Source organism: Cygnus olor, chromosome 17 (assembly GCF_009769625.2).
Source record: "Cygnus olor isolate bCygOlo1 chromosome 17, bCygOlo1.pri.v2, whole genome shotgun sequence".
Classification (NCBI taxonomy): domain Eukaryota; kingdom Metazoa; phylum Chordata; class Aves; order Anseriformes; family Anatidae; genus Cygnus; species Cygnus olor.
Window position 1 is genome coordinate 5,474,107 of NC_049185.1, and position 26,189 is coordinate 5,500,295.

At 37.6% G+C, this 26,189-nt stretch overlaps 1 protein-coding gene across 6 annotated transcripts in view; it reads right to left on the reverse strand.

Moving 5' to 3' along the window:
- Positions 1 to 26,189, reverse strand: part of CABIN1 (calcineurin binding protein 1) — a 110,141-nt gene that overhangs the window by 48,995 nt on the left and 34,957 nt on the right. For all 6 annotated transcript variants that reach the window (XM_040577705.1, XM_040577703.1, XM_040577707.1 and 3 more), the window contains exons 29-31: positions 23,836 to 24,018; positions 21,087 to 21,424; positions 14,353 to 14,466 (exon numbers count right to left, since the gene is read on the reverse strand). In XM_040577705.1, coding sequence (XP_040433639.1) covers positions 14,353 to 14,466; positions 21,087 to 21,424; positions 23,836 to 24,018 — 635 coding nt within the window. The remainder of the gene's footprint in view (positions 1 to 14,352; positions 14,467 to 21,086; positions 21,425 to 23,835; positions 24,019 to 26,189) is intronic.

Consider the following 26,189-nt stretch of genomic DNA (forward strand, 5'->3'; position numbering starts at 1 on the left):
GCTAGCTTTCCATGCAAACACAGTATACAGGTTTTTTAAGGTGTGTGTATATTTGAAATTCTGTTCTACTTTTAAGTGTTTTTCTTCAGAGGATATGCATTGCATATCCTTGCATGAACTCTATTTCCACTTAGGAAGACTACATTTCATCTTTTGTTTTAAAGGAAATAGGATATTGTTTTGACTCAGAAATGGCATTTTTTTTTCTTGCAGAGAGAAAGGTAATCTCCAGCTTTCAGGGCAACAAGTCCTGCAGGAACTATAAAACATTCTTCCTTCAGCAGCAGTATTTGCTTCCTTTAAACAGATTTTTTTAACCTTCTTGCAAACAGTCGGGTAACAATAGCTACCAGATCAGAATATTTGCCTAAAAACCAGTCTAATCCAAAGCAGTGACTGTTAAGGTATTATATAATTATTTTCTAGGCCAATTTCTCTTTAACAACAGTGCTGGAACTACTATAGAGAGGCCACTACTGCAGAGCAACAGAACTGGCTGCTGTCACTGAAAACAACAATACACCTGCACTGAAATTAAACCTGCACAGTGATCAGCAGGTAGCAGAAAGGCAGAGGTGAAGGGAGGGAAGAAAAATGTATTTCACTTTTCCTTGAAAATACACCAACTTTGTTATCCAAAGATTATCTCCTGTTTGTACACAGGTTTATATTTCTTCGTTAAGAACTCATTTTACTTCCCTTTGAATCTAAGAGAAACTTAGACCAGCAAGTGCCAAACCTGGGCCTTCAGAGGACTTGTATCTTTCCAAAAGCTGTGCCTTTTTGATATTCAATGAGTAAGGGTGATTTGATCCTTTTTTTGACAATTACTACTGCTACTTGAAAATGAGAGCTTTGTAAAAGAATATTTTAACCAATTCTATATCATTTTATACCTCATCTGACAAACTTAAAAAGCCCCTAGAATCTCCTCTAACAAATAGGAACTTCTATCGATGAAGGTTTAATTTGGGGAATTTCACATGGACCACATGTTGTTTTGCCCAGAGACAAAGAAAACAGTAAAAAAACACTCAGCTACCTGATTATTTGTCCACACGCTACATTTAAACTGCTGTTAAAAGGGCAAATATAAGAAAGAAAAAATGCAAATGGAAAAATAAGAGAGGAATATGTCAAAAGGTAGCAACAGGAATAAGAGAAACTGAAAGGAGTTTTATAACAGAAATCTGTGGCGCGTCATCTTGCTGTCTTCACCTTGCTGTCCGCATGCTTCAAAGACTTCAGATTCAGACTCATCTCCTGGTGGGCCTTTCATTTTGTTAGCTCCAGGCTGCCATTGGAGACAGCTCTCAGATGGAAGTGTGCAGGAAGAAAGACACTTTGCTTTGCTTTACCGTATTGATCTGAGAACATACAGAGGCAGGAAATTTTATTCTGGCTCAATTATTCACAAAAAGCAAGCAGAGACTTGTCAGATTTTGAAGGAAGAAGAGTGACATATTGAAAAGACAGTGACAAAATAACCCAGAAAATAGGCCTACATGTGAATGGTTTACCTACCCACATTGTCACAGTAATGCTGTGCCCAGAATATACTAATTTCTAGCAAAGATTTTAGGCAAGCAATACTCACTGATTCCTAATTTACAAAGAAGAATCCCTCCCTCCTTTTTAAAATGATTCTCCCCTTTCCTCCCACAGTTTCTCGGCAGTGTCATATCAACTGTGACTGCCCAAATCCTAGGCTGAGAACTCTCTGGACATGATGCATATAAGGCAGTTAAGTCCTTTCTGTCTGGTCTTCTCCTTTCTTCCCTAATTCAAACCTGTTTGCTTCCCAAGTGCCTGGGTGTCAGGTGGCGCAAGCTGAAATCATGGCTTTTTATGATAACGTTGCTAATTCTGAATTTCAGCATGGGAATGGACTTTCCAAAATTATTCAGCCAGATACCGATGATCTCAAAAGCAGTCAAGACTCTTTTGGAAATTTCTTGACATGAAATTCTGTATCCCAGCCCTACCAATGCTGAAAATCCAAACACATTTTCTAATCAAGAGCCATTAGACTCCTCCACGTCAAACACACTCACTGTGCAGCCCCTCATCAGTGGAGAAGTATAGCAAATGAGTCTTGAAGCTATTTCCACTCCTTTCTCTGTGATCGGAAATAGCTGTAACTGGACTTCAGAAGTATTATTTCATTCTCCTTAGCTTTGATACTTCTATAAGACATTTGAATAAACTAACAGTACACTTAAAGTACATTATAATCTCATTATGTTACTATCTTCCCACTAAAATCTTAGTTTTGAAATTCAGTCAGTCACAGGAGTAGGATTAAGTCCTTTAGACAGCTAACTATTACTCAAGATAACACTTCTTTCCTATTAAGATTAGCTTTACTGCCTAGTATCTTTCAGAATAGTTTTTCTTTCTTCCTTTAGAAAGTCTATTTGTTCTTCCACATTATAGCTGTTCTTTCCCCTAAAATACAGGTAAACATGCATACACATGCAGAGTAAAATTCAAGAAGTCTTTTTACAGTTGTTCCTGTTTAATCCCTGCAAGACAAGAATTCACTGCCTGCAGAAACCCTGTTTGATGTTGATGACAAAGCATTTTTCTGGTTTGGGGTTTTTTCCCCCAGTGGAGAAAGATATATTTCCTTTCTGGGATACAAATAGGGATCCACTGTGCTCAAGGACTGCAGAGCAGTTATGAAAAGGTGAAACACTTCTTGATTCTTTCTATACGATTATTTTAGGTTAATATTGTTAAAAGGTTAAGATGTAAGGAAATCTTCATACAACAATGACCACAAGAACTATGAGGGCAAAGTCTAGAGAGTAACTCTTGTATGTGGCACTAACTGATGAATATTCATTTACTTCAAATGAAGAAAAAAAGCAAAGCTGCAAGAACATCTCATTACAGAAGATACGACAGAGATGCAGTATGTTTACTTCAAGATTTGTGCGAAGAAAGAATGAACATGGAATGAATGTGCCAAACAAACATTTAATGCTTCTAAAATTAATTTGACATCGATTTTCGATAGTGAAGCTAATCATTGAAAGCTTCAGAGTTTAAGTGCAAGTGCTTCCTGGGGGAACCCCAAACTGAAATTAGAAGGTAATCGATCACAGGAAGTGTTGAACACTAATATACATCTCAAGTTAGATGTGCATACACACACAAAAGAATCAAAAAGAAAACCCTCTTTCGAAAATCCTGGTTTTAAACACTGTTCCTTGGTTTATCTTTAGAAATAAGATGGCTGTTACTGCAGCCATGACTTAGGAGCAGGCTACCTTAAAGGTATGCTTGGGAATCAATCCACCTGGTTTAAAAGGAACATGTCCTTACCTGAGTTACACGCAATATAATATTAGAACTGCAACTGTTTCTAAATCTCTCTTTTTTTTTTGAGCCAGAATTGCTTAGTTTTCCACTCCTATCAACTCTGATACAAAAAAAGAAAGTTACTATTGTTAATTTCAATTTTCATCAGTTTCTAAAACTTTTATACCTTAATGTTTTCTTTACACTCCTATTATGAGTACTTTCTCTTACATGACAAAGAAAGTGCTTTTGAAATCACTGCACTGCATTCACATGGAAAGCCCCATCTTTGTTATACCAGAAGAATAGCCTTAAAGTGTCACAGAGTTTGGGAGAGCTACACACTTCTCCATAGATGAGCTAAACAGACACTAAAGGTGACAGCACACTGGCCTATCTTCAAATTTGACCAAATATTTTCCATTGGAAATAATTAGTTACTTAAGAATCAGTATCACTAGAATAAGTGGAGCTCAGTGACCCTGAAATATTGTATTAGATAGTTATACAGTGAATGCAAAAACAAACAAGAAAAACCACCACATCCTCTTAAACCGTTTGAGCAGTCTGACAGGAGGAACAAACTAGGTATGCGTAAAGAGAAATCATTTTAGCTGTTATAACAAGCTCATAATTTAATCTCAAACATCTGAATACTTAAGAAAATGCCATTAATTTAATGACTCACACTAGTTCCAGTCTACTAAGCAGTACATCATGGTGTAAGTGCTGGTATACTTTGAATATACACACAGGGAGTGGCTACAAAGCGATAAAGATTTAAATTGAAAATGACCTGGTACGAGTTTTCAATTTTTTATTTTTATTCTCTGTCAAACCAAATAGACAGCAAATTCTGTAATTCATTCTGAATAGCTTTTAGGAAGTGCTTCAACTGAAAGGTTCATGTTTTTTTTTGAGTTTGCTTCCTTTAAGCTAAAAAAAAAAGAATGAACACCAAAACCAAACAACTTCATAAAAGCCAAATTTGTGAAACTGTTTCTTGACAGGAGGCGAGTAATCAAATGTGTGGAGGTGAAGTCAACTGAAATGAACAAAGGTCACAAAGCTCCTGGAAATAAGTTATTTTTCACTCAAGCTCTTACAGGAGCTTGTTGGATCACAGCCATACCTTTGGGTGCTCAGAGGAGCAAGCTAAAACACTCGCCACCATGGACATCGTTACTTTCAGTCACCCATCCAATCACATTTTCTTTTAACGCCTTTAGGAGAGTGAGACACAACTCGTTTAAGTGCTCAACCCTTGCAGTTTTACATATTAGCTATCGTGCAAACACCAAAAAGTGTTCACGTTATGCCAGGAAATCCCACCTCCTCCACAGGAGCCAAAGAGTCTGGAATAATAATACACTACACAATATTCAACATTTTTACTCCTCTAACTTCAGGAATTTTGCCAAAGACAGAATACTGTTACTCAGATAACTCCTGCTTCAAACTCTTCATCTCAGCTCTGCACAGTGGTACTGCAGTCAGCTCGCGAACAGTTCATCATGCACCAGCTACCACAGAATGACAAAACATATCCTTACCTATCATAATCTGCCATCTTACTTCTTCGCCTCCATCTTAACCTTTTTCATTTGGCCAGTTTTATCCTGCTGTATCCATTAAATTTAAAATATTTATCTATAAATACTTTCCACTTGCAGAGATGTACACACAGACTTGTATCACTGCTGTCATCCCACACTCTCCTGTTTTCATTTTTACACTGAGGCAATGTGTAGCCATGAAAACCACTCAGATCCTTCTGCCGAGAGCTTTAATTCCAGGAATATTTCTCATGACATATGCTGCTTTAATAAAAAAAAATTACTTTCACTATTAGTGTGTAATGAAAGTTGTAATAAATCACCGTAAGTTTTAGAACGGTAGTGAGCTGTACATCTCGTTGTGGCTGGTTTTGCATTCACTTACTGCCATTTGGCTCCTTTCACCTTCAGAGTAAGGTTGGTCTTTTTATACAGGTAAGATATAGGAATGAAAAAACCTCACTGCAATATCTGGAATATGGAACAGGCAAGTGCTGTACTGAGCAAGATCAGATACAGAGCTGACATCTACCGCAACAGCAGCCCCAGGAACATCTTCAAAATGAAAGATACAGAAGTAGTAGAGAAAATTGCATTGATTAATGCCACAGAATTCTCTTAACGTACAACTGGCAGAAAGAGCTCATCAAAAACATACAGTGGAAAAACACACTTCATCTTGGATATGTCATACAGAGCTTCACCTAAGAAAGCAGTGTTTTAGAAAATTGCTCTGTTTGAGAAGGTTTTGATTCTGGCAATACATTTAATGTATCTATCTGTTTTAGTACAAAAGGAAAGAGTTTTTAAAAAACTGAGGTGTGACTTCAGACACATACACACTACTTTCAGCACTGTTGTGTGAACTTTACGCTTTGATAGTAACAGGACTTACAAGAAAGCTTTCAATAACAGGCTATAAGAATTTGGGAAAAGTGAAACACCAATGCCAGCTAACTAAAATTAAAATTCTGTGTCTTAGGTTTGCTTCTAAAATTCCAAATTTACTGTTTTCTGTTTTTGTTTGCTTTGTTTTGTTTATGCAGCGGTCTACACTGGAATAACAGTTCTTGCCATTTATTTCTATGATAAAAATAGGATAAATAACTGATAGTAAGAAGCCACAAGAACTAGTCTAATAAGCAGGTAGTAGACATATAAAACCATGTATTTTAAAGACCTTTCATGGTTCATCACCTTAAAACTCTTTTTTACATGTCCTACTGTATTTAAAAATCATAAATAGATTTTTTAATACATACATGTATATATTTCCTTTAAGGGAAAGAATCTAGCACTACTTTAAAACAAACCCTGTTAAGCGTCTAAAGGTCACTCTCCCATCCATATCTGATACAAAGCTGACAGATGGCAAAATCAAATTATGGATTTATTCGTTGCACATATGTAAAAGGACACTCATCACACATTATTCAAGCAAACCAGCACCCACCCTTCAAATGCTGTTTAGACAGGGTAAAATGGTTGCTGTTAAACTTTTAAGACTCAGCTTTAAAACTAACTGCTTTATGTCCTGTAACACACTACAACCTCCACGACAACTGCTCTGCTATAAAGCCATATCTTCACTTTTCCAGGGTTGTTTGTTCCCCAGCTCACCTTCATCTAAAAATTCATCTATTCAATAAAAGAAGAAACTTTTCCTAGGGAAACAAAATAGGAAAAAAAACAAAAAGAAACCCACCCTGTTTAATATCCACTGGCACAAACGACAGTTTAAAACCCCGTGCCTGTATCTCCAGGGATTAGATTTATTGGCATCTTTACTAGTGAGGTCTTGGAAGCCTGCAAAGCTAGCCAGAAAGAACAGTGTGTATATATTGAGACAGAAAACCTTGTGAACGACGGACATTTTTCACTGATGAGTTCTGTTTTTCCAAGAGGATGGAGTGAAGAACTGTAAATAACATGTTGGGCAGAGGTTGAAAATGTTATCTAGCTTTTTATAGGCAACTTTAAGACTTCTTTGCTTACTGGCTTTCTGGTCTTAATCCAATCACTACGAAAGTTTCACTTGCACAGTTAACTCCTTGCTTACCTCTGTTTGCAGCGTTGGTATTAAGATTGCACAAGAGAGCATGCAGAAGAGCAAGCAAGAGAGAACAAGAGAAAATACTCCTTCGCACCCACTAAAAGCATTCTTCTGATTAAAACGTTAGAAAATCTGGGCAGGAGGCGTATGAGTAGAATTACATTAACTTTCCAACTGAAAAAAAAACATGGGGGAAAGAAGGAAAATGGCTAGCTACTGGCAGAAGAGCAACTGTCAGAAAAGAAATTGTGAAATCTTAACTCTTGTTATGGGGGCAACTAGTATCAGTTTTCCACTCTCCCCTTCCCCAGTAGAACCCATCTGTCATGCTAGACAAAAAAAAAAAAAAAAGGAAATTAATATGCTTATTTGACTAAAACGTGGATTTTCTAAAAGGTACCTTTTTTACATAGAAAAGGTCTGCCCACTTCAGATATAGACAATAATAACAGTAAGTTTAACAAAGAGTCAGAGAAAACTGATTTTCTTCCACACAGCCACTTTATAAAGTTGACTTTCAGTCCTAGTTTCAGAGAAGGGTAGGCTGTCACCTCATTATGCATTTTAATTAACTAAATTATATGAAATCTAAGCTTTCATTAAAAAAAGTTTATAGACTTGATGCAAAAATAACCTCACAAATATGAATTATATTTAACTGATGCAAACATGCCTTCCTGCACCTGCACACTGATTTGTTAGCACAAGTTCCTCTACCTTGTGATTCAGTGGACATTCAAACAACTGGTGCTCAGAACTGAGCGTCCACATCTGTGCCACAGTACTGCTCCTCATAGGGTGCATTGAAGGAAAACTGAGGAAACTAACAAAGACCAAAAAGGAAGAAAATCAAGGAACAAAGGATGGGAAAACACCGATTTGGTTTCACTCTTCAATCTTTCACACTTCAGCTTCTACCATAATGACAAAACAACTGCCATTTATATAGCTGATTTCATTTTAGTCATAGGATTATGGAATCGTTTGCTTCAGAAGGGACTCCTGGAGGGTTTATTTATTTACTCCATGGAAGCTTTCTATACAAATATCTCTTCACCCACACCAGAAATGGTTTTCTCACGCAGCTGAAGAACAATAGCTTTGTAATGACATTAGGCAGGAATGCAGGCAAAGCAATGAAGTACTTGTTAAAATTTCAGAGGAAGCAAGCTGGGCAGGCAGCATGGTGGCTCATCCGCATCCCCAGTGTGGTACAGCAAGGCCACCAGTTGTCTCGCCTTAGGGAGGGGTGCTGGCTGAGCCCAGCAGCCCTGGCTCACACGAGCACCTTCGCAGCAAAGCTTCCCTGCAGCACTGTGTCTGCTAACAGCACTCCAGGGCACTGCTGACAGTCCTCATTTCTAACTTGTCAACCATTTCATCAAGTAGCTGGCTCTCCTAGCAGAGGAAGAAAATGTGTGTCTTCTACTGAACTTAACATCTGAATACTTCATAATCAGCAGAAAGCTGGCATTAAGAAATTGCATTTACTGAATGGCACTTGTACAGAGTAGAAAAACTCTCCCTTAGGGTGTGTTAGGGACTGCAGAGTGAAAACAGATATCTCACAGATAGAATATGGCCATCTCCTGGAAAGATTAAAAACAGTTCTGTCTTTTAAAGTACGTAGGGACTTAGCCATCCTCTAAGCAGATATCTCTATCTGCCCACCCCGTTAAGAAGAATAAATATATTGAACTATTAATATCTGTTGTTGTTACGCTATCATTATTTTGTTTTATCCAGCTGTATAGAAGGTCAGTGTTAATGGTGAAGGTCATCTTTTCTAGACACTTTTCCTGTATAGCACCTATTAAATGCTACTAACTCTAATTAGAGTGCTAGCTAGCTGCTGGAATCAAAAGTTTTTTAAAATTAAACCTAAGAATATCTTGATTCCTTTATGATTTCTGTTTCCTTGTGGTTGCATAAAAATGACATCCAAAACACTAAAAATGGCATCTAAAACACTCAGAAGCAAGACATGCAAAATCAAGTTAACTAAGACCTTGTGATTTCTGGGATGTCACTTGTGACTTTTAAAAAAAATGAACTAGCATCCTCTCATACTCACATAAAGTGTTAGAAGTGCTAAAAAGACCAACATTTTTTTCAAAAAAATTGCAAGCAATCACGAATAAGCTCAAATATAACGATGAATTCTCCTAGAGCCCCCATACATAACTGGACACAAAATCCCACCAGGCTGAGGCACAATCTCAACTCACATGGATACACAGTACATTTCTTAAAGTTCTTTCCCTTTCCTCCCAATCTAATTCAAATGGTACTAGTTCTCTTAAGGAGACCCATTTTTCACATAGCAGATGTCTAGGAGCTGGAAGCACACTTGCCAACTGAAAAGACACACACAACTGATGAGCAGGAAAAGAGTAACCCAGATCTATCACCAGCCAAGGACAGGAAGGAAAGCAGAGCAGCTATAGTTCTAGGGCAGTGATTTTAGTCAGCTGTTGCCTCCAGTTTCAGGCTTTTCCAGTGCACAGTAAGAAACAAGCAACCTGAGGCTTCAGTCAAGCTGCCACAATCAGCCTTGAAGAGCTGCCCTTGGCCCTTTGGTGTCCTTCAGGTCAACACCAGAAGCAAACTCAGGCTGGATAGAACAATGCCTGGGAGACCTAACAGATTTCATTTCGTAATGGAGACCACCCTAACAGATTTCATTCTTCCCTTGGTTGATATACACCCAGTTATCTCTATCACATCACACGGCCAACAGACATTAAATTCTGTAGCAAATGTTGCATTTTAATTCAAGTCATGGGAATATAAATTAATGCTGAGGTCATACTTCAGGAGCTAGGTGGAAAAACAAATGAAGGTCTGTATCAGATCAAAAGAAAAGCCCATATTGCCTTCCCCCCCCCACACTCCAATAATCCTGATCAACTTTTCCTCCATGATTTTATATTAGAGACCTCATAATAGCCTTCATTTCCTAAGTCTCAAAATCACCCATATGGCTCGAGTTGTACAGAATCCCAAAGCAGAGTCAGTCCTTGCAGGTTGCTCAACTTTGCAGAATCAATTTTCTTCTGGAAAGACAGAGATGTTACTCTCAGAATCTGAAACACAGCCTGGGAAAGAACCTGCTATAAGGAGTTAACAAAGTGCCCACTGGTTATTGCCCTGCCCCTAGAAACTTGCAGTACCAAACTTTAAGACTTCATTCTTCAGCTGCTTAGCATCCAGATCTTGCAGCTCTGTACAGCACAAGTCTACTGCAGTGCCTGCTCACACGTAGTATGACAATGGCAATTAAAGTGAAACCACTGCTCTCTCTCAGCTTCTGGCTCCCAGTGGATGCTACCTGACTTTGACCCTGCTCACTCAGACCACAGAACAAAGAGCTTTGGGGATACAGCAGCGAATAAAAACACTGTATTTCTTTTGGAATTAAAAATAGAGCAATTAGCCTTAACAATTTGCAGCCTTGCAAGACTTAACACACATGAATGTTGCATTATAGTAAAATTGTGCACATGCACGGTTTACATATATCTTCTTACGTGGGGACCAGTTACCGAAGATGGACATCAAGACCTTTATAACAGGAAAACGTGCCAGGAAAATACAAATACTGTACATTAAGCCATATGGAGAAGTTACTGATATACCGAGCTCAACCATCAAAACGCTTCTTCCACAATCAGCACCCACCCACAGACTGATGAATACCCATCATCAGTGCACAAAGTTTAACTTTGTTTTATTAATAGTGGTATGAAATCTGAATAAATAAAGAAGTACCCTACTATATAAAGCAATGTTATGTTTGTTTTTTTCCCCGGTGAATTAATTTCTAATTTAGTTACTATAGAAACCATTCTGGAGCCCTCTAAATTAAAAAAAGAAGAGTCCCTCTATATATTTACACACATACACATACATAAAAGAGGTAAGCTGGAGCAAACCTTTATACACAAGTTCCAGAGAAAAGTACAACTGGCCAAAGAAAAAAATACTTGGACATTCACATATAGAAACACTGCTAATACTCTTGCCAGTCTAACTGCAATAATCACTGCACCGACCCTAGAACATCAGGGCTGTTCTCTTCTGTTTGGGAAGCAACGAAGTACAATAATGCAGTGAGCATGCTTTACCTAAAACATAGAAAGGCAAGTTCTCTGCATCCTGATATTCTCCTAATATGCCAAACGAGGAAATCAGGGCTAAGCAAACGTGCCTTTTTTGCTCATTCTGAAGACAGCAAAAAATAAATTCAAAGAGATTTCAGACACAGCTGAATGACAGTTAACAAATTAGCCAACAGACTGTGACACACAGATTCAGACCTGCAATCCCACAGTAAAATTTAACGGGAGACAACTTTACCCAGGTTTCTTTCTTTTCATACAGTGCTCTCATAAACATTTCATAAATAATTCTACTAGGAGTATGCATGATTTATAAAATGTCTGGGAGGAGCCGGCTGGCACAGTCCCTACTTGTCTTTGAGCTGCTCAGCTTTCTCCCTTGCACGCTGTTGTTTGTACTTGTAAAACTGAGTCAGCTATAATTTCAACAACCCTGAATCTTCTGTACAAAAGATTAAAAACTCTATCGCTACTTGCTCCAAAGGAAAAAGGTATTTCAGTAGTAAAATATATACAGAAAGCCACTCAGACATTAATTCTTTTATACCATAGGCTAAAGAGTTCTCAAAAATAAAACCAAATATGTTACATGGAAGCAAACAAACACCCTAAGCAAAGCGTTTTTGTTGAAAATACCCCAGAGGGCATTAATAAGCTTAGGAAATCTTAAGGCTGGCCATTTAATTTCTAAGATTACATGTAGTTGCTTACTTGCATAGAGCTCCATAGAGTTCTGCTTTATCACCTGACTCTCTGTGAAGACACTAGCTGGGACAGTGGGCTGCAACACCATCTGTACGCAACGGATGACACACAAGTCTGTATTCTGAGCGCTGACCCAGATGGTGCAGCCTATGTGCTTACCCGCTGCCTGGCTAGGAGCTCTGCATGAGAACAAGCTAGTTAGCTGAGGTTTAACCCAGACAAAAATCAATGCAGTGGCAGAGAGGTTTTTTCCAAGCTGTTCACAGATTTAGGTTTGTCCAATTCTGGAACGTTAGAGGCACTAACAGTTTTTTTTTTTTCATGGGTACTTGTAGCCATTTCTCTCTTGGATCTGGATTTTCTCACCATGCTATGTTTGTGTCATCTGTACTGGATCACTGCCACACGTTCTACACAGAGTGCTACTTGAAGAGAGTTTTGAAAATATAGCTGGTAGAAAATTACATCATCAAATATTTAATCATGCTTAGCTTATAATGTATATTGTACCTGTTAGCAGCGAGACTAACCTACATGCCCGCAGGAATGTCAGGATGTTAGCACTGATTCACAAAGGCCTCCACAAGTAGTTTGGGCCATCTGAGGCACTCCATGGTTACACTGTCATCACAGCTGAGATGTACTGGAACGTTCGAGACCCAAACTGAAATGTGTCCAGCCTGGAGGCAGTGTTCTACCTGGACAACTGCAGACTAACATTGTCCTCCTCTGTTGGCAAACCTAAATCCAAGCTGAGGTCACTATTTTCACACATGTGCTCACTGTTCTAATAGTATCGCTGGGATATTACAAGCATATACTTTTCATTGAAGATTACCTTTTATTTCAAAGTGTTTAATTTCTTATTAAATAAAATTAATAACATGGAATTATGCAAATTAAGTTTTTGTTGATTTACAGAACAGAACTATTACACAGCTATCTAGTATCTATACAAGCACTTTCCATCCTTCAGCGTACAAAAGGATCAATACGCAGAGTAAGGAATGATTGTTGTATAAAATAACACTGGAGAACATGCACCTAGGGATACAATGGAATCTATCTTTCAGTTAAATTATCTGGCATTAGCATTCAAAAACTAGACATGATTTAGGTCAACCAGTGATCTCTCTTAATGTGGTAATTCACATTTTCAAGTAAAAACATTCCCTTATCCATGCTGCTCAGTTGCCCACTGCTCATCTCCATACATGAAAACACAGGATACTCTTGACGCTTAACCCTGCGATGATGAACAAGTCGGCTTTGATCATGCAAAGTGCACACTTGACTTTGAGCATGCTGAATAATTTCATTAACATCTATGAGAATACTTGGTTAGCTGGACCACAGCCAAGGTATTCACCAGCTTGAAGAGTTAATCACACTGCAGGATTCTTAAGGGAGAAAGCAGACAAATATTGAAGGGAAATAACCAGAACAAAGCCATGTAATCTATCAACCAGGTCACAAGTTTTTGGCCTACACCCTGTCAGGCTGGTGGTATTTGTTAATCAAAACTTCTTTCCAGAAAGATGGAAAAACATCACTCTTTTTGCAAACAGATCCATGACACAATTTTGAACCAGTCAGTATTCCTTAGCTGTTCAGCCCAGCTGAGGGATTATAATCGGAGGAAAGCACTTACCATATACTTACCGAGAAGTATGCACAGAGGTGCTAATTAACACAACATACAACAAAGATGAAGACAGACATTAACAGATATAAAGTTAAAAAAAATCAGAAGAATTATGATATTAAAACAGAGCTAGGACATAGTACTGGATGGGGAAGCAGAGACGTAAAATTATGTCACAGTAGTCACAGGCAACCATATCACATATACATCATCCAGAAATAAACAAAACTTCTCTAGGTCCTTCTCACATCATAAGCCACAAAACTGCTACAGAATCCTTTCATGAAAGAGAAGGCACAAAAAACTAGAACATATCACAGAGAAGCCAGATATACTGAAGACAACAGCAATGCACTTAAGTCTCAATTACAGCAGGGAATTTAGTAACTGCTCATCTAAGGATCAAAAGTATTGTGTCCCATGTTACTGAGAGGGGCACAGACAATCCTGTGGACTAAAAGATATCACAAAGTCTATAAGACAGTGTTGCTACTACTGTGTGACTTGGAAATACTCTTTCTGCTGAACCATACTACAAAAGCTGAATACAAGGAAGCTCCTTCCAAATCCTGAGATTTCTTAGAGCAACTAGTTTGTTAAGAGAACTACTAGTCCAGCTGAGAAAGACTGAAGAGGAACATAATTTAGATGAACAGAATTATAATTTTTATAGAGGTCTCAACCACCAATTATATGGTAAATGATGTGTAACTGGGAAGCATTGATGCCTCCCCATGTTTTCAAGCTCATTAGAGGGTTTATTTCTGATGTGTTTCCCTCCAAGAGGAGAAAACCCAAGCAAGTATCTCCATAATACAATTCTAGTTTTCCTTTTGCTAATTGTGTGGCTCATTTAATGTGCCTTTGCTGAATTTTACAGCCTTTTGCAAGCCTTTCAAATGAGAAACAGGTGTTAAAACAATGGCTGAGAAAGTAAGGATGTGTTTATCAACGGTATAAACTTACATTGAAGAAATTCGTCTTGTTCCTCTCACAGAAGAGGCCCTGTGCAGGCATGTGCTTCAGCTGCTGCCAGGGGACACTGCTGCCCAGCAGCACGTCGCGGGCCCACTGCAGGTTCTGTGGAAGAAACGGGACAGACAACGTCCTTATGGGTATAAGTACAAAAAGTGCTCACTTGCTTTTATTGAATACCCTGTATTGTGATTTCTCATTTCCCAGAGAGCTGCTGTTCCAGCAGTATTTGTAGAGACATGGGCTTTGGGGATGACAACCCTTGGGAGAGAGAAGCCAGTTTGCTTCTCAGAGCAAGCACTGAGGACTGATCAGCCCCAGCAGAGGATTAGTCAGTTCCCTACAGCTGCTGAATCCAGCTTCATACCAACAAGTTTTGTTTTCCTTTTTTTTTTTTTTTTTTAAAACTGTCTTCATTTATTGAGATCCACTTGCTATCTCCTGTCACCTATAGAAACCTGCACTATAAGCATATTTAAAACACCTACAATTTTGTTAAAAGATGAATTAAAGCACAATATTAAATAATTTATACATAAAATACAGTTTCTCACCAAACTGTGGACCTCAGTGTCCTGGGTACCCCACAGCCTTCCTCCAGCCCCCTTTGTGCCCACCCCACCACCCCTGCCATTCTTCTCTGGCCCTCAGACCCTCCAGTTTGCCCAACTTCATTGCCCCACCACACTCTCAAAGTCATCTCCCTCAGCCCTTCCCCAGGGCTAGCCACCAGCGAAGAGTACACGCCAGCTCTACAGCCAAACAGAAGAGGTAACCAGTAAGCCCAAACTTGCAGCCTTCTTTTACTGAGGTGGTTAATTCAGGCCTTTTATCTCTCTACTCAGCCATTGCCCTCCGTGTAATTTTAATCTCTCTGAAAAATTCCATGCCTGTTATCAAATTTAGTTAATAGTGCTCAAGGAGTTCACAAAGAAAGCATTGGTAGGAGAATAAATGATAGACGACAATCAAAAATTCATAAAAGCACTACCCCTCTACAAGTTCAATGCATGAACATCTCTTGTGTAGTGGAAAACTAGGGAACAGCTGTTGGCTCCAGGCAAAACATGGTATTTAGAATTACTAACAGAAGAGAATTATTTATCGTAAGGTTTTACTGACAGAGGTTTGTTTTACTTCATTTTATTTCTTTCAGTATCAGAAAGTAGCATTAGGCTGTTTTTTTGGTGGTGATTTTTTTTCCTGGAGACTTACAACTTAACAGAGCAAACAAACGAAAGAGGAAGCCATTGGTTCTACAGAGGCAAGTTACAATGCTGAATTCTGATTTGTTTTTGGTGGGCTGGAGATATGTTTCTGTGAATCATAAATTTGATTTAGTCATGTCTATCCAACAAGTATATTCCACTTGTAATATCACCTCAATACTTTCTTGTTGTTGTTAACAAAAATCTTAGCTTGTTTTCCAGATGATTTTCTTTGTAAGATTCTGGCGAAAGAGTAAAAGCTGTGCCTAATCATAAGCACTTCGTCCTAATGACAGTAGTCATGCAGAAACCTCCAACGTCTTACAGAACTGGAGCATCCCTTTTAGCAAAATGCTAAAGGGATTGTTATGGATTCATGTGCAAGAGAGCTGAACACTGGAAATATTAACCAGATATTTACGGATGTCAAAAATACTTCATTCAGAGAATGGATACAGAGTACTTATACAGGACCTTCATAATTACAACGTACAACAGTCAAGGGTTTGTGTAGCTTTCCCTCTGGTAAGGGACAAATACACATTCACTCACAAATATCACAAGGTACTTCCTGGCTAGTCAGGGTGACCACTGAATTTAATAATTATCAAAGAGTGTCAAATTTAAGATTGAAGAAGGAGAAGTATATAAACTTAACCTTTTTTTTTTTTAACCACACTGCTTTTGTACTATGTCTTTCTGTAATTCTATTAACCTATGCCCGTAAAATACTCCGAGATACATACAGAAGAAAATACAACACAAAAAAGAACCTACAAAAGCCTGGTCTTCCATGAAAGCCAACCTGTTTTGAGTAAAATCAAAATCCAGCAAAAATAATAAGCCTAGCACAACTCTCACAAGCCAGGCATATAAATGCTTTATTTTATGTCAATCATAGTCATCATAAACATAAGGATATTCAAATTGTGAAAACAAAGGAAAACATTGCCTAATATATAGCCATGTGAATCTTACCGTTAAAACCATTGCATAAAAATATAAAGGAAAACAAAACCCAAATCCCAGTCTGAACACATTTTAGCTATAGATGTATTCCTGAATCTTAGTTTTATACTGAAAATGGAAAGAGATCATTAAGTGTAGTGTCATGCCCTGGTGATCTGCTCTGCACATTATACTGACCATTCACAGGCATGTATATGGGACATATAATTCACAGGCTTTTATTGAATATGATGACAGTAACCTAGCAAGGAGCAAAAAAGATCATTCAGACAAATGGTGCAATTATATGGTAACTTCACACAATCAAAACTAATGGGAATAAAAGATGTAGTTACAGACTTTCCACTACCCTTCTTCTTAAATCAGCATGATCAGTGATTCCCAGCAAATATGCCTGAACAGGTCTTAACTCATTAGATTTCACAGAGTCTGCTCTGCTTTGTTTTTGGCTGATGAAGTTATTAGGAGTGGGTGAAGGGATTCAGGACGTAGCAAAAGAGATTTATTCCTCCTGGCACACTGCTTGCCAGTCTGAAATACTGGATTTAGCTTTCTGACTCAGGGCAATTACAAAGCACTCTTTCCGGTTCAGCTGTTGCCCCCCACATCTTCAACACCTCAAGATTCAAAGCCAAGATGACTGACGGGGTACAAGAACTTGCAGAAAAGTTTACTGCATTGTTCAAGAGGGAAAGAAAAATCTGTTACGGTCAACCAACTGGAAATCTGAGTCGCTTCAGAGATAGATACCCTTTAGCTCAAGGGTGTCAAAAGCCACTAATACCTAATTTGGAAACTCCATGAAGTGCTGCTGAGAGGTGTACAGAACATCCTACTACACTTTAATCCTTCCCTCTGTTTAAGAAAAAAACAAACCACCACCACACACAAACACACACCATAGTGTTACTGCATCAAATAGAAGAAAAATAAAAAGACTATTGACCTTGCAGGGTAGCATTTTAAACAAACTATTACCAAACTGTTGCTACTTGAAAGGCTTAGATATATTAAAAACTTACAGATTATGCCTGTCTGTATGTTAAACCTACATATAATCTTGTAATTTTTACATGCATGTATTCTGCCTGTTTTGACTATCATATTGGTAACATATGACAATATCTGACATTAATTTCTTCAATTGACATCTAAATCACAAAGACACTCAAACGATTCTAATTATTAGCACATCCACTGTTACCTTCCCAAAAACGACATAAAACACAACTCATCAGTACATTCAGGCAGACCATGTTGTCTCTGTTGTGAAATGGATCATGGTTATTGGATCTCAGCATGGACTCAGTATTACTAGCCTTAGAGTACAGAAATTACTATGTCTCTACCCAGCTGATGGATGAGTAATATTATAAAATCTATGGGACAGAACAATATGACAGTGAATTCATAGTCTTCCTGAACAAAAATTCATAACCTCATCCTGAAAATGTAGCGGAGGACATTTCACTAGAAATAATCTAAGCCAGCTGTAAATGCATACCATGACACTGGAGCCATGCTAATATTTTTAAAAAAAAGTATCTTTCACAAAACAAGTTGACTTTCACACTTACTCAGTGAATATACGGAGGACCAGGTACTGAACTGCAACAGTTTGTCAAGTATCCCAGCCTTAAATTACTAATACTTTTATATATGGTGTCCATCATGATGGTAGCAAACGTTTGTTAAAAAACATTACAAGGTCTGTTAATAAGGGACATAATAGAAGATAAAAAATCTAAATTATACAAACAATATCTATGAGCAGACCGAGGATTTTTTATTGCAGTATAAAAAAGCATGTAAGTATTTTTATTTCCTGACAATCTACCAGTTGAAGAATACCACTTCTACATACTGAACCCTGACACCATAAGGCAACTACTCACTATCCACAAAGTGTTTTAGTTATAGCGATGAACGATCTCTTGCCAAGTTCTGTCTTCCTGCCCTTCCAAACTGTGCCAACAGCCATGTTGGAGGTAAAATCCTAACATCACAAAGGATGAAAACTTCACTTCAAGAGAGAGACAATGCAAATGGGAAACTAAACTATTGCCCAAACTGGAAATAAAGTAACTTTTGAAAATTCACCCTTACTTTCCTGTCTATTTGTTCCAATAAAAAACAGCTATGTAAAAATTTGCTGTGATAACATAATAAAATATATAGCCTCCAAAGAGTAAACAGGATTTTGCAGAGGAAAAAAAATAGACTATGTAGCCAAACAATGTTGAAAGATTTTGAAAAGGATGTTAAAAAAAAAAGCACTCAACTATTTTTACTAATCTCGCAACAGCAAAGCCGGTAATACTGTAAAATGGGAGAAAACAGATTGCATACGGAAAATTTGTTTTTCTGTGCACTATGGAGACCTGCCAATCTGCTCCCTTCCTGGCCAAACATGAATTTTGGCCATCAGTCTAAATTTTCATACATATTTCTGGCACTGGCACACAAATGCTGAATTTTCCAAGATGGTTATATACTTAAAATTAACCTCAGGTTTCTAAAATCTACCAGTAACCTAGTCTGCCCCCACAACAACTCAACCTGATCTAATTTACCTATTTTTTTTTTAAATCAGGCTCGTCACCAGGATATCTAAGCATACTTCTTACTCCAATTGCTGCTGCAAATGCGTAGATGCATTTTGTGTTTTACATTTGTTCAGGAGTAAAACTTCCACTAGAAATGCAGTAGTGTACCATTAAAACACAGATATTTGACATTGTTCTACAGAAGAATTCACACGAGGTGTCTAAGAAAAAATTACAATCTCATGAAAGTATGTAGACTAAATATACTAGTAGGAAGATTTTTTCTTCCAGTGTTGAGTAGTTGTTTGTTAAAAAAATAATAAATACAGATAGTAAAACCCAACAATACTAGCTGAAACCAATCTGATACCTACTAGGCTCAAACAGGCAAGATTCAATTTTTCTGAGTTCCAAGACAAGATAAATTTAGACAACAATGTGCATTTCATACAGAAAAACATCAAAAATCACTGAGCTGTTATTTTATATAGAGAGAGATACAAAGAGCAAAAGAGGAGGCATCATCACTGGGAAAAAAAAAGATATTTTGGCAAGTAGCTCCTCAGGCAAGGACATGCTACTAGAACCAATGAATTGAAAACAGACAGCCTTTCTCTGTTGAATGTTGATATAAAATCCTTTGTCAGCAACAGTAATGACAGATTGCATGAATCTGCAGCTCCTCTTAATGATTAACTCCATAAAAAAATTAACAACTGTCACATACAAACAGCATAAGAATGTTTTCAAAACATATTATCTTTAAAAAACGGTCATATTTTTCTGGATAATCACTCTACAGCCAAATGAAATATTCATCACCTTTCAATAGACTGCTAATACATGCTACTGCTCAATTTGCAGTAGTACTGTAAATGGGTGTTCTGCTATGAAGAAAGCGGTATTAGTTGTTTCCATTACCTTCCTGCCCCTATTAGAGGACACACTGGAAATTCAATTCACAAAAGCTTCAGTGGTGGGAAAGATAATTTGGGAAGTGATACACTGCAGCATATGCACAAGTTTTCCAAATACAAAATTTGTGAGTTCAAACCTTCATTATGACAATTAGTGAAACAGCTCTCATGATTTCTGCTTACTTTTCATGCATGTTTTACTAGCATACTTCAGAAAGACAAAGGATTATAATAACAAAAGTATGTAATAACAGAAACATGCAGAAGAAAGATAATAAAATTTTAAATCAAAATAATGGTGACTTGTAGCTCAAGGCTTTCGAAATTAATTTTATTATGAAGAACATGCAAGGATAATATTGGAAGGAAGTTATTTTACCCTCACTTCAAGCTGAAACTGGTAATACTACAGTGACCAAGACATTGTTATGCCTGTTTAATCCAAAATCATCAGCTAATGATCAGTAGGATCTCCAGCTGAATTTCATTCAATGATTTCTAAACAGCAAATAATTTTGTTGTACTAAACGGGATGTAAATATGAAGTACAGGAGCTGGAGAAAAAAAAATATACATATGCTGTTTAGAACATGGACCCAAACTGCTAGTGATCTCCATGCTCTGACACTGGGAAAACTTTCATTCTACAAAGACCTAAGATACCCAGAAAGTTTATCTTTGTCACGTGATGTGTTTACACCAATACTGATGAATTTCTGCTTCCAAGTAACTTTTCAGTCCAGTTACTCAGTAAAAGCAGCAAGTATCTTCAATTTTAAAAGAACACCTTCATTTATGTGACATATCTAAAAGGTAATTTTCTGGTGAACGACAAAAAGTAACTTAGTTCATCAATGAAAAAGGCATTTTGTACTCATATGGCCTCACACACATGAATAAGACAATCTAGGAATCAAAGACTTCCAGAAGTATAGTTCCAGTCCAAACTGAACTAAACTTACCTGCTACATTAAAATGTACGCTGACTTCTGAATCAGTACAAACAGCAACACAGATTATTTACAGTATTTACAAATTTTACAACAAACACAGCTAGTCAGCTATTCTATCAGTGGTCTGCTCACCTTGTGTGTTTTGCTGTATGTGTACAGATAAGCCAATCTGTAGAGGCTCTTGTAGTGCTGAGGAAAGCGGCTGAGGCACAAACAGAAGGAGGCGATGCACTGCTCTGTCAGGAACTTCCGCTGCTCCTCAAGGTCTGCTGGAAGACCCTGAGGAAATTCAGATGAATCTCCACAAGGTTCAGCTTTCTTCTTGCAGTCCCACTGTGAGGGTAGGAGGACTGCAGCTTTGGTGGGATTGCCAGAAGCAGGCTGAGGATCCAACAGAATTTTCTGGCCAGTAGGCTCAGCAGGATGGTAAGATTCTGAGCTTTCCAGCAGCTCTTCTGACTTTCCTGCCACTGAAATATTAAAAGAAGAAAAAATGACAATGAAAATAATAAAATGGCAAATGACATATGCAAAATGACAAAAATGAATTACAACAAATGACAATCCTTTTCTTCATTACAGCATAGACAGAATTAACAAGTGAAAAAAGAAGATGTCTATTCTTGATGTTTAATAAGTCATCTTCAGCTTGTTAACAGAGCTACACACTGATCTCTCAATAGTCTTTAGCTGGGCCTTCTACCTGCGCAGTAGTAAGAATTCAGCATACCTTACACAGTGCAGTGTATACCGTGTTGGAAGGTAACTGGGGAGGGAGGGGTGGTGGCAAAGGAAGGCAATAAGACTAAATTCGATGAAATTCTATTGCAAAGAAAGGAACAGAAAATTAAAGCCACCCTGCCAAGTGAAACATATTATTCTTAACAAACTATCTAGAAGAACACAATTCCAAAACACAAAAAGAATGATCAGCAGCAGCTAACCTGGCCTTTTGGATAACGCAGGACCTACAGTTCTATCCAAATATTTTTGCAGTCAACTTGATAACTCATAGTTCAATTGGTCCATCTTTTCATGAAGGATATCAAATCGTACTTCAGAAAAGATCTGTGACAGCAGGAGCTTGCACATTTCCTGTTAGCTAGTCAGTATTGCTGAAAATACCCATGCTACATGCAGTTCAAGTTTTTTTCAGCTTTGATTTTGTCATGGAATTTTACTGTCTTACCTTTCCTAAGATAAAGAGCCTCTTGCATTAGATTTCATCTCCAGTCTAGAGATATACTAAAGTATACTTCGTACTCAAGTATGAAGCTGCTCCTTAACATTTTCTACAATAGAGCTAAACTTCAAGTCAAGTCTGTTTTCCAGAACAGAAATTTTTCAAAATTTATTTGGATAACATATGTATCCATCATGATTTTCACTTAAAGACAGCTTTATGGTACAATTTTTCGAGCATTTCTTAGCAGTGTTTTTTTTCAAATACCTTTTACATGGCAAGTCTATGGATCTTTCACTTAAAAAGAGCTTGCTTTGGTTTTGTATTTTGTTTAATTAAGCTGATGACGATTCAAATGACTGGAAAAATCTTAGCTCATACAGCAGAGGGAATGAAAACATGTGAAACTGTTTTCCATCTAGTACAAGTAAAACACACATTAGGAATAAAAACCATAGAAGTATCATTTAAGTTTAGAAAGCCTTAATAAACCTTGACACTGAATAGGACTTGGGAGTAAGTCAGGAAGCTACTTTACAGTTACAATATTTGTTCTAATAAATGTCAGTAATGCAAGAATTGATTCATGCAAGAATTGATTCAATACAGTTATCCTGAAAGACAACTGATGACAATAACACAACTAACTCACTGCAAGCCTGAAGAAGAGTCATGGTTTTAGTCCGACACCCAAAAGGTTACTGGATTTAGTGATTGCGTAAGCGTTATTTTACAAAATCAGGAACTGACATCTACTTTATATTCATGCAAGCATCACCACAGACTTCCCTAGCTCAAGCAAGACTGAAGTAAAATATTATTAAAAACAAGGAAGCAAGATATCAAAGTTTGTGAACATAAAGATGGCTTGAGGGCACCTGTTCCTAGTGAGATCAGTGAAGCAAATTAGGGATATCCACATCCCACGCTTTGTGGTTCTATGAAACTGGAAGAGAGTACAGCACGGTCTGAACTGGCAGACTTCACACACAAAGGGCCTACAACCCGGAAAGGTGGGCAAAATTAATACATCCGTTTTGTTTCTCTTTCCCTAGTGAAGTCCAGCCTCTCTACTGCCATATCCAACTGTGCAAAACAACAGAGAAGGAAATTCCAGCTTCTGGATAAAGTCTAAAAAAAATTCTGAAACAGTTTTTCCAGTGGAATACAAAAGACTTAGTTCTATTTTATATGGAAAAGCGTGGTAGAAAGCAATTCCACTCTCCACCAAAATAAAGTGTCCAATGGATTAAAACATCTAATTCCACTACTTGTGTCCTTTTAAGTACTGAATATCAAGCTGTTACTGGGCCAGAATAAAAAGGGCATCTACATCTGGGGAAAAGAGAAAATACTGTGATCGAGGTTATCTTAAAATAACTCACAACTACCTAGTCTTTCTTCAGTGTTTCATATCTCTAAGTAATAACCTAAAAGAAGGCAAGCCAGTCACAGGGCCACCACAGATAGCAGTTTATCATGATTCTCTGATTTATGAAGTTTAACAGGCATTACGAATTGGGATGATGGCCACATGAGCAAAGCACAATTCTAATTTTAAACTACACACGTATATGCAGCAATAATGCCTAGTTAACATTCTCAGCCCAATGCAGCATATTTCAGTGCTTCTGCATGCCAGAAGAAACATTTTAATGAGAATGTACCAGCTGACATTATCTATTAAAATGAGCATACTCTTTTCCTCTGTAGATCCCAGGGTCTCTTTGCTGGGCATCAGTGCATCAGCACAGGCAGTAGAAATCCTCTTCTCTGTGTAAGTCTTCCTCAGGCTGTCTTGAGAACTGGCAGGCTCATTAAACATATCCTGTGTGGAACTGGAATCAGACAGCACTGCTGCAGTGCTATCCTGACTCCTCTCTGCAAAACAGATAAAGAAGGAATTTAGTATTTCATACCCATCAAGCTGCTACTTGCATGTTAGTAACAGTAACATAAAACTGCAGCCACTCTGCAAACCTCTTTCAAATGCAACACAGAATCCTTAACAACCATCAATTCTGTTGTCTAGAAGGTATTTATTTTCTTTTAACTTGTCTACTTCAACTTATCATTTTCATCTCACCTCTTTGTGCAAAGAAATGAAAACCCCAGCGTTCTTTCACTAGGTATTATTAAACACTAATGTAATAGAGAGCTCCCTGCCCCACCAAATTTCTTCCTAGAATATAACCCTGGAATTTGGTTCAAAAGAAATTATGCTTAATTGTGACAAGCAGTTAGTTTGAACAAAAGATTTAAATTGCTGTATGGTCCCACAAAATCTTACAGTTTTACTGTGCTATGTACCTTGAGAAGCACCCAGTAGGATTTAGTCTGACACAACCAAACCCAGTTGATAAAAGAAAACTATGAACAACAATAACGATAAAAATCACTTGTGAAGGACAAAAATTCAGTACACCATCAGAGTGGGCAAAGACTTACAGGAATGATCAGTGGTGCCATCTATCCTGCAGGTGTTAGATGCTGTTCACCAAACGCTCTGAAAGGTGATTTGATATGGCACATAAACAACCCATCAAAGAGCTAGGTCTCAGACAGGAAAACGCTTAGACTTCAAGGCAGCAGACAAACTTCTTCAAGAAGTTTCTTCAAGACTTCAAGAACAGAAGCGACTTTGCCTTGACAGATTACACCTGAGTGGAGTAGTGTATGGTGACTACTGACTACATTAGAGTCAGAATTAAGTTGTTAATCTGCTTATAGCTGTTACAGCACAAGACAAGTTATAAAACATCGCAACTGTGGGGGATAAAATTCACACCTCAGAACGAGCAGGCAAGAGAAAACCTTCCACCCATGTCTGAAACCAGCCTGATACAATCCAAGTTCTTGTACATCAGGGGTTATCAGAGACGACCCTGCGTGACTGAAAAAAGGCAACTTACTATCTCTGGCAGAAAGACAGAAAGATGCATACATGTTTCTACTGAGATGGGAAACTGGCATTTTTCTGTAAAATTGTGTCCCACGCAAAATTCTGATACAGGCGATTCTCTTTAAATCTATAGCCCAAAAGATTAATTTCCTGCCTAAGATAAAGGGATAGCTTAACCAAGAGGCAAGTTATATACATTATCTAGGTAGTTCCACTGCATTCTTATTCATTAAGTTTCTTGATATAATCAAGAAAGAAAAAAAAAAAGGCCCTTGAGATGAGCTGATTATTTAATTAAATTTCTTCTGTTCCATCCAACTTGCACGTGTTCAGGAGAGAGCGAAGGGCCTCCTATGAATATACTTTATCAACATAAATCCCTCTGCAGACCTTTAGCTTGTAGATCAGGTTCTGCTTATTAGGATTCCAACAAATTTAAACCATATTTGATGCAATCCTCAGTCTTTTCACTAAAACACAAAGAAACCCTTCCCTTTCAATTAAGGGATATTAATAAAACTGTATCTTGAAAAAGAATGGGGGAAGTGTATTTGCTTCTTAATTGGAAGCTTTATGGTTGGTTGATGATGACAAGTTTTATACAGAAAAGATATAATTAGGAAGAATAGGAAAAGAATGATTCTGAGGAGAGGTCACTCAAGCCTTCAATGACTCATTTATAAAGCTTTAATAACATTCTGTGGCACTATTGAACTCCCAGCTGGTATCAGACAAACATTTACAGTAGATAATGTTGATTTCTTTTTTTTTTTTTTTTTTAAAAAAGGAAGTTTCTGCATCTATGGCAAAGAGGCTTAATTACTCATTAGGGAAGGAAAAAATAATTGCAATTTCCAAATACTGCCATAAGCATGTAGGTCAGTTCTAATGTGCGGATTGTGACAAATGAAGCATCAGAATGTAAACCAAGAACTGCTAGACGAATACTCAAGAGCGGTATCAGATCGCTAGGAGATTATGCTAACTTTTCAGCATGCAAAGATGGACTATGATTTTGATTTAGCACGGTATATTTCTAACGTATGCACGACAGGGAAATTTTTCTCTGTGTGAAGAGAATTGGGGGAGAATTTTCAAATACATAAAATTAGCCAAAATCAAAATAATTGCTCTTCCTATTCACTGAGTA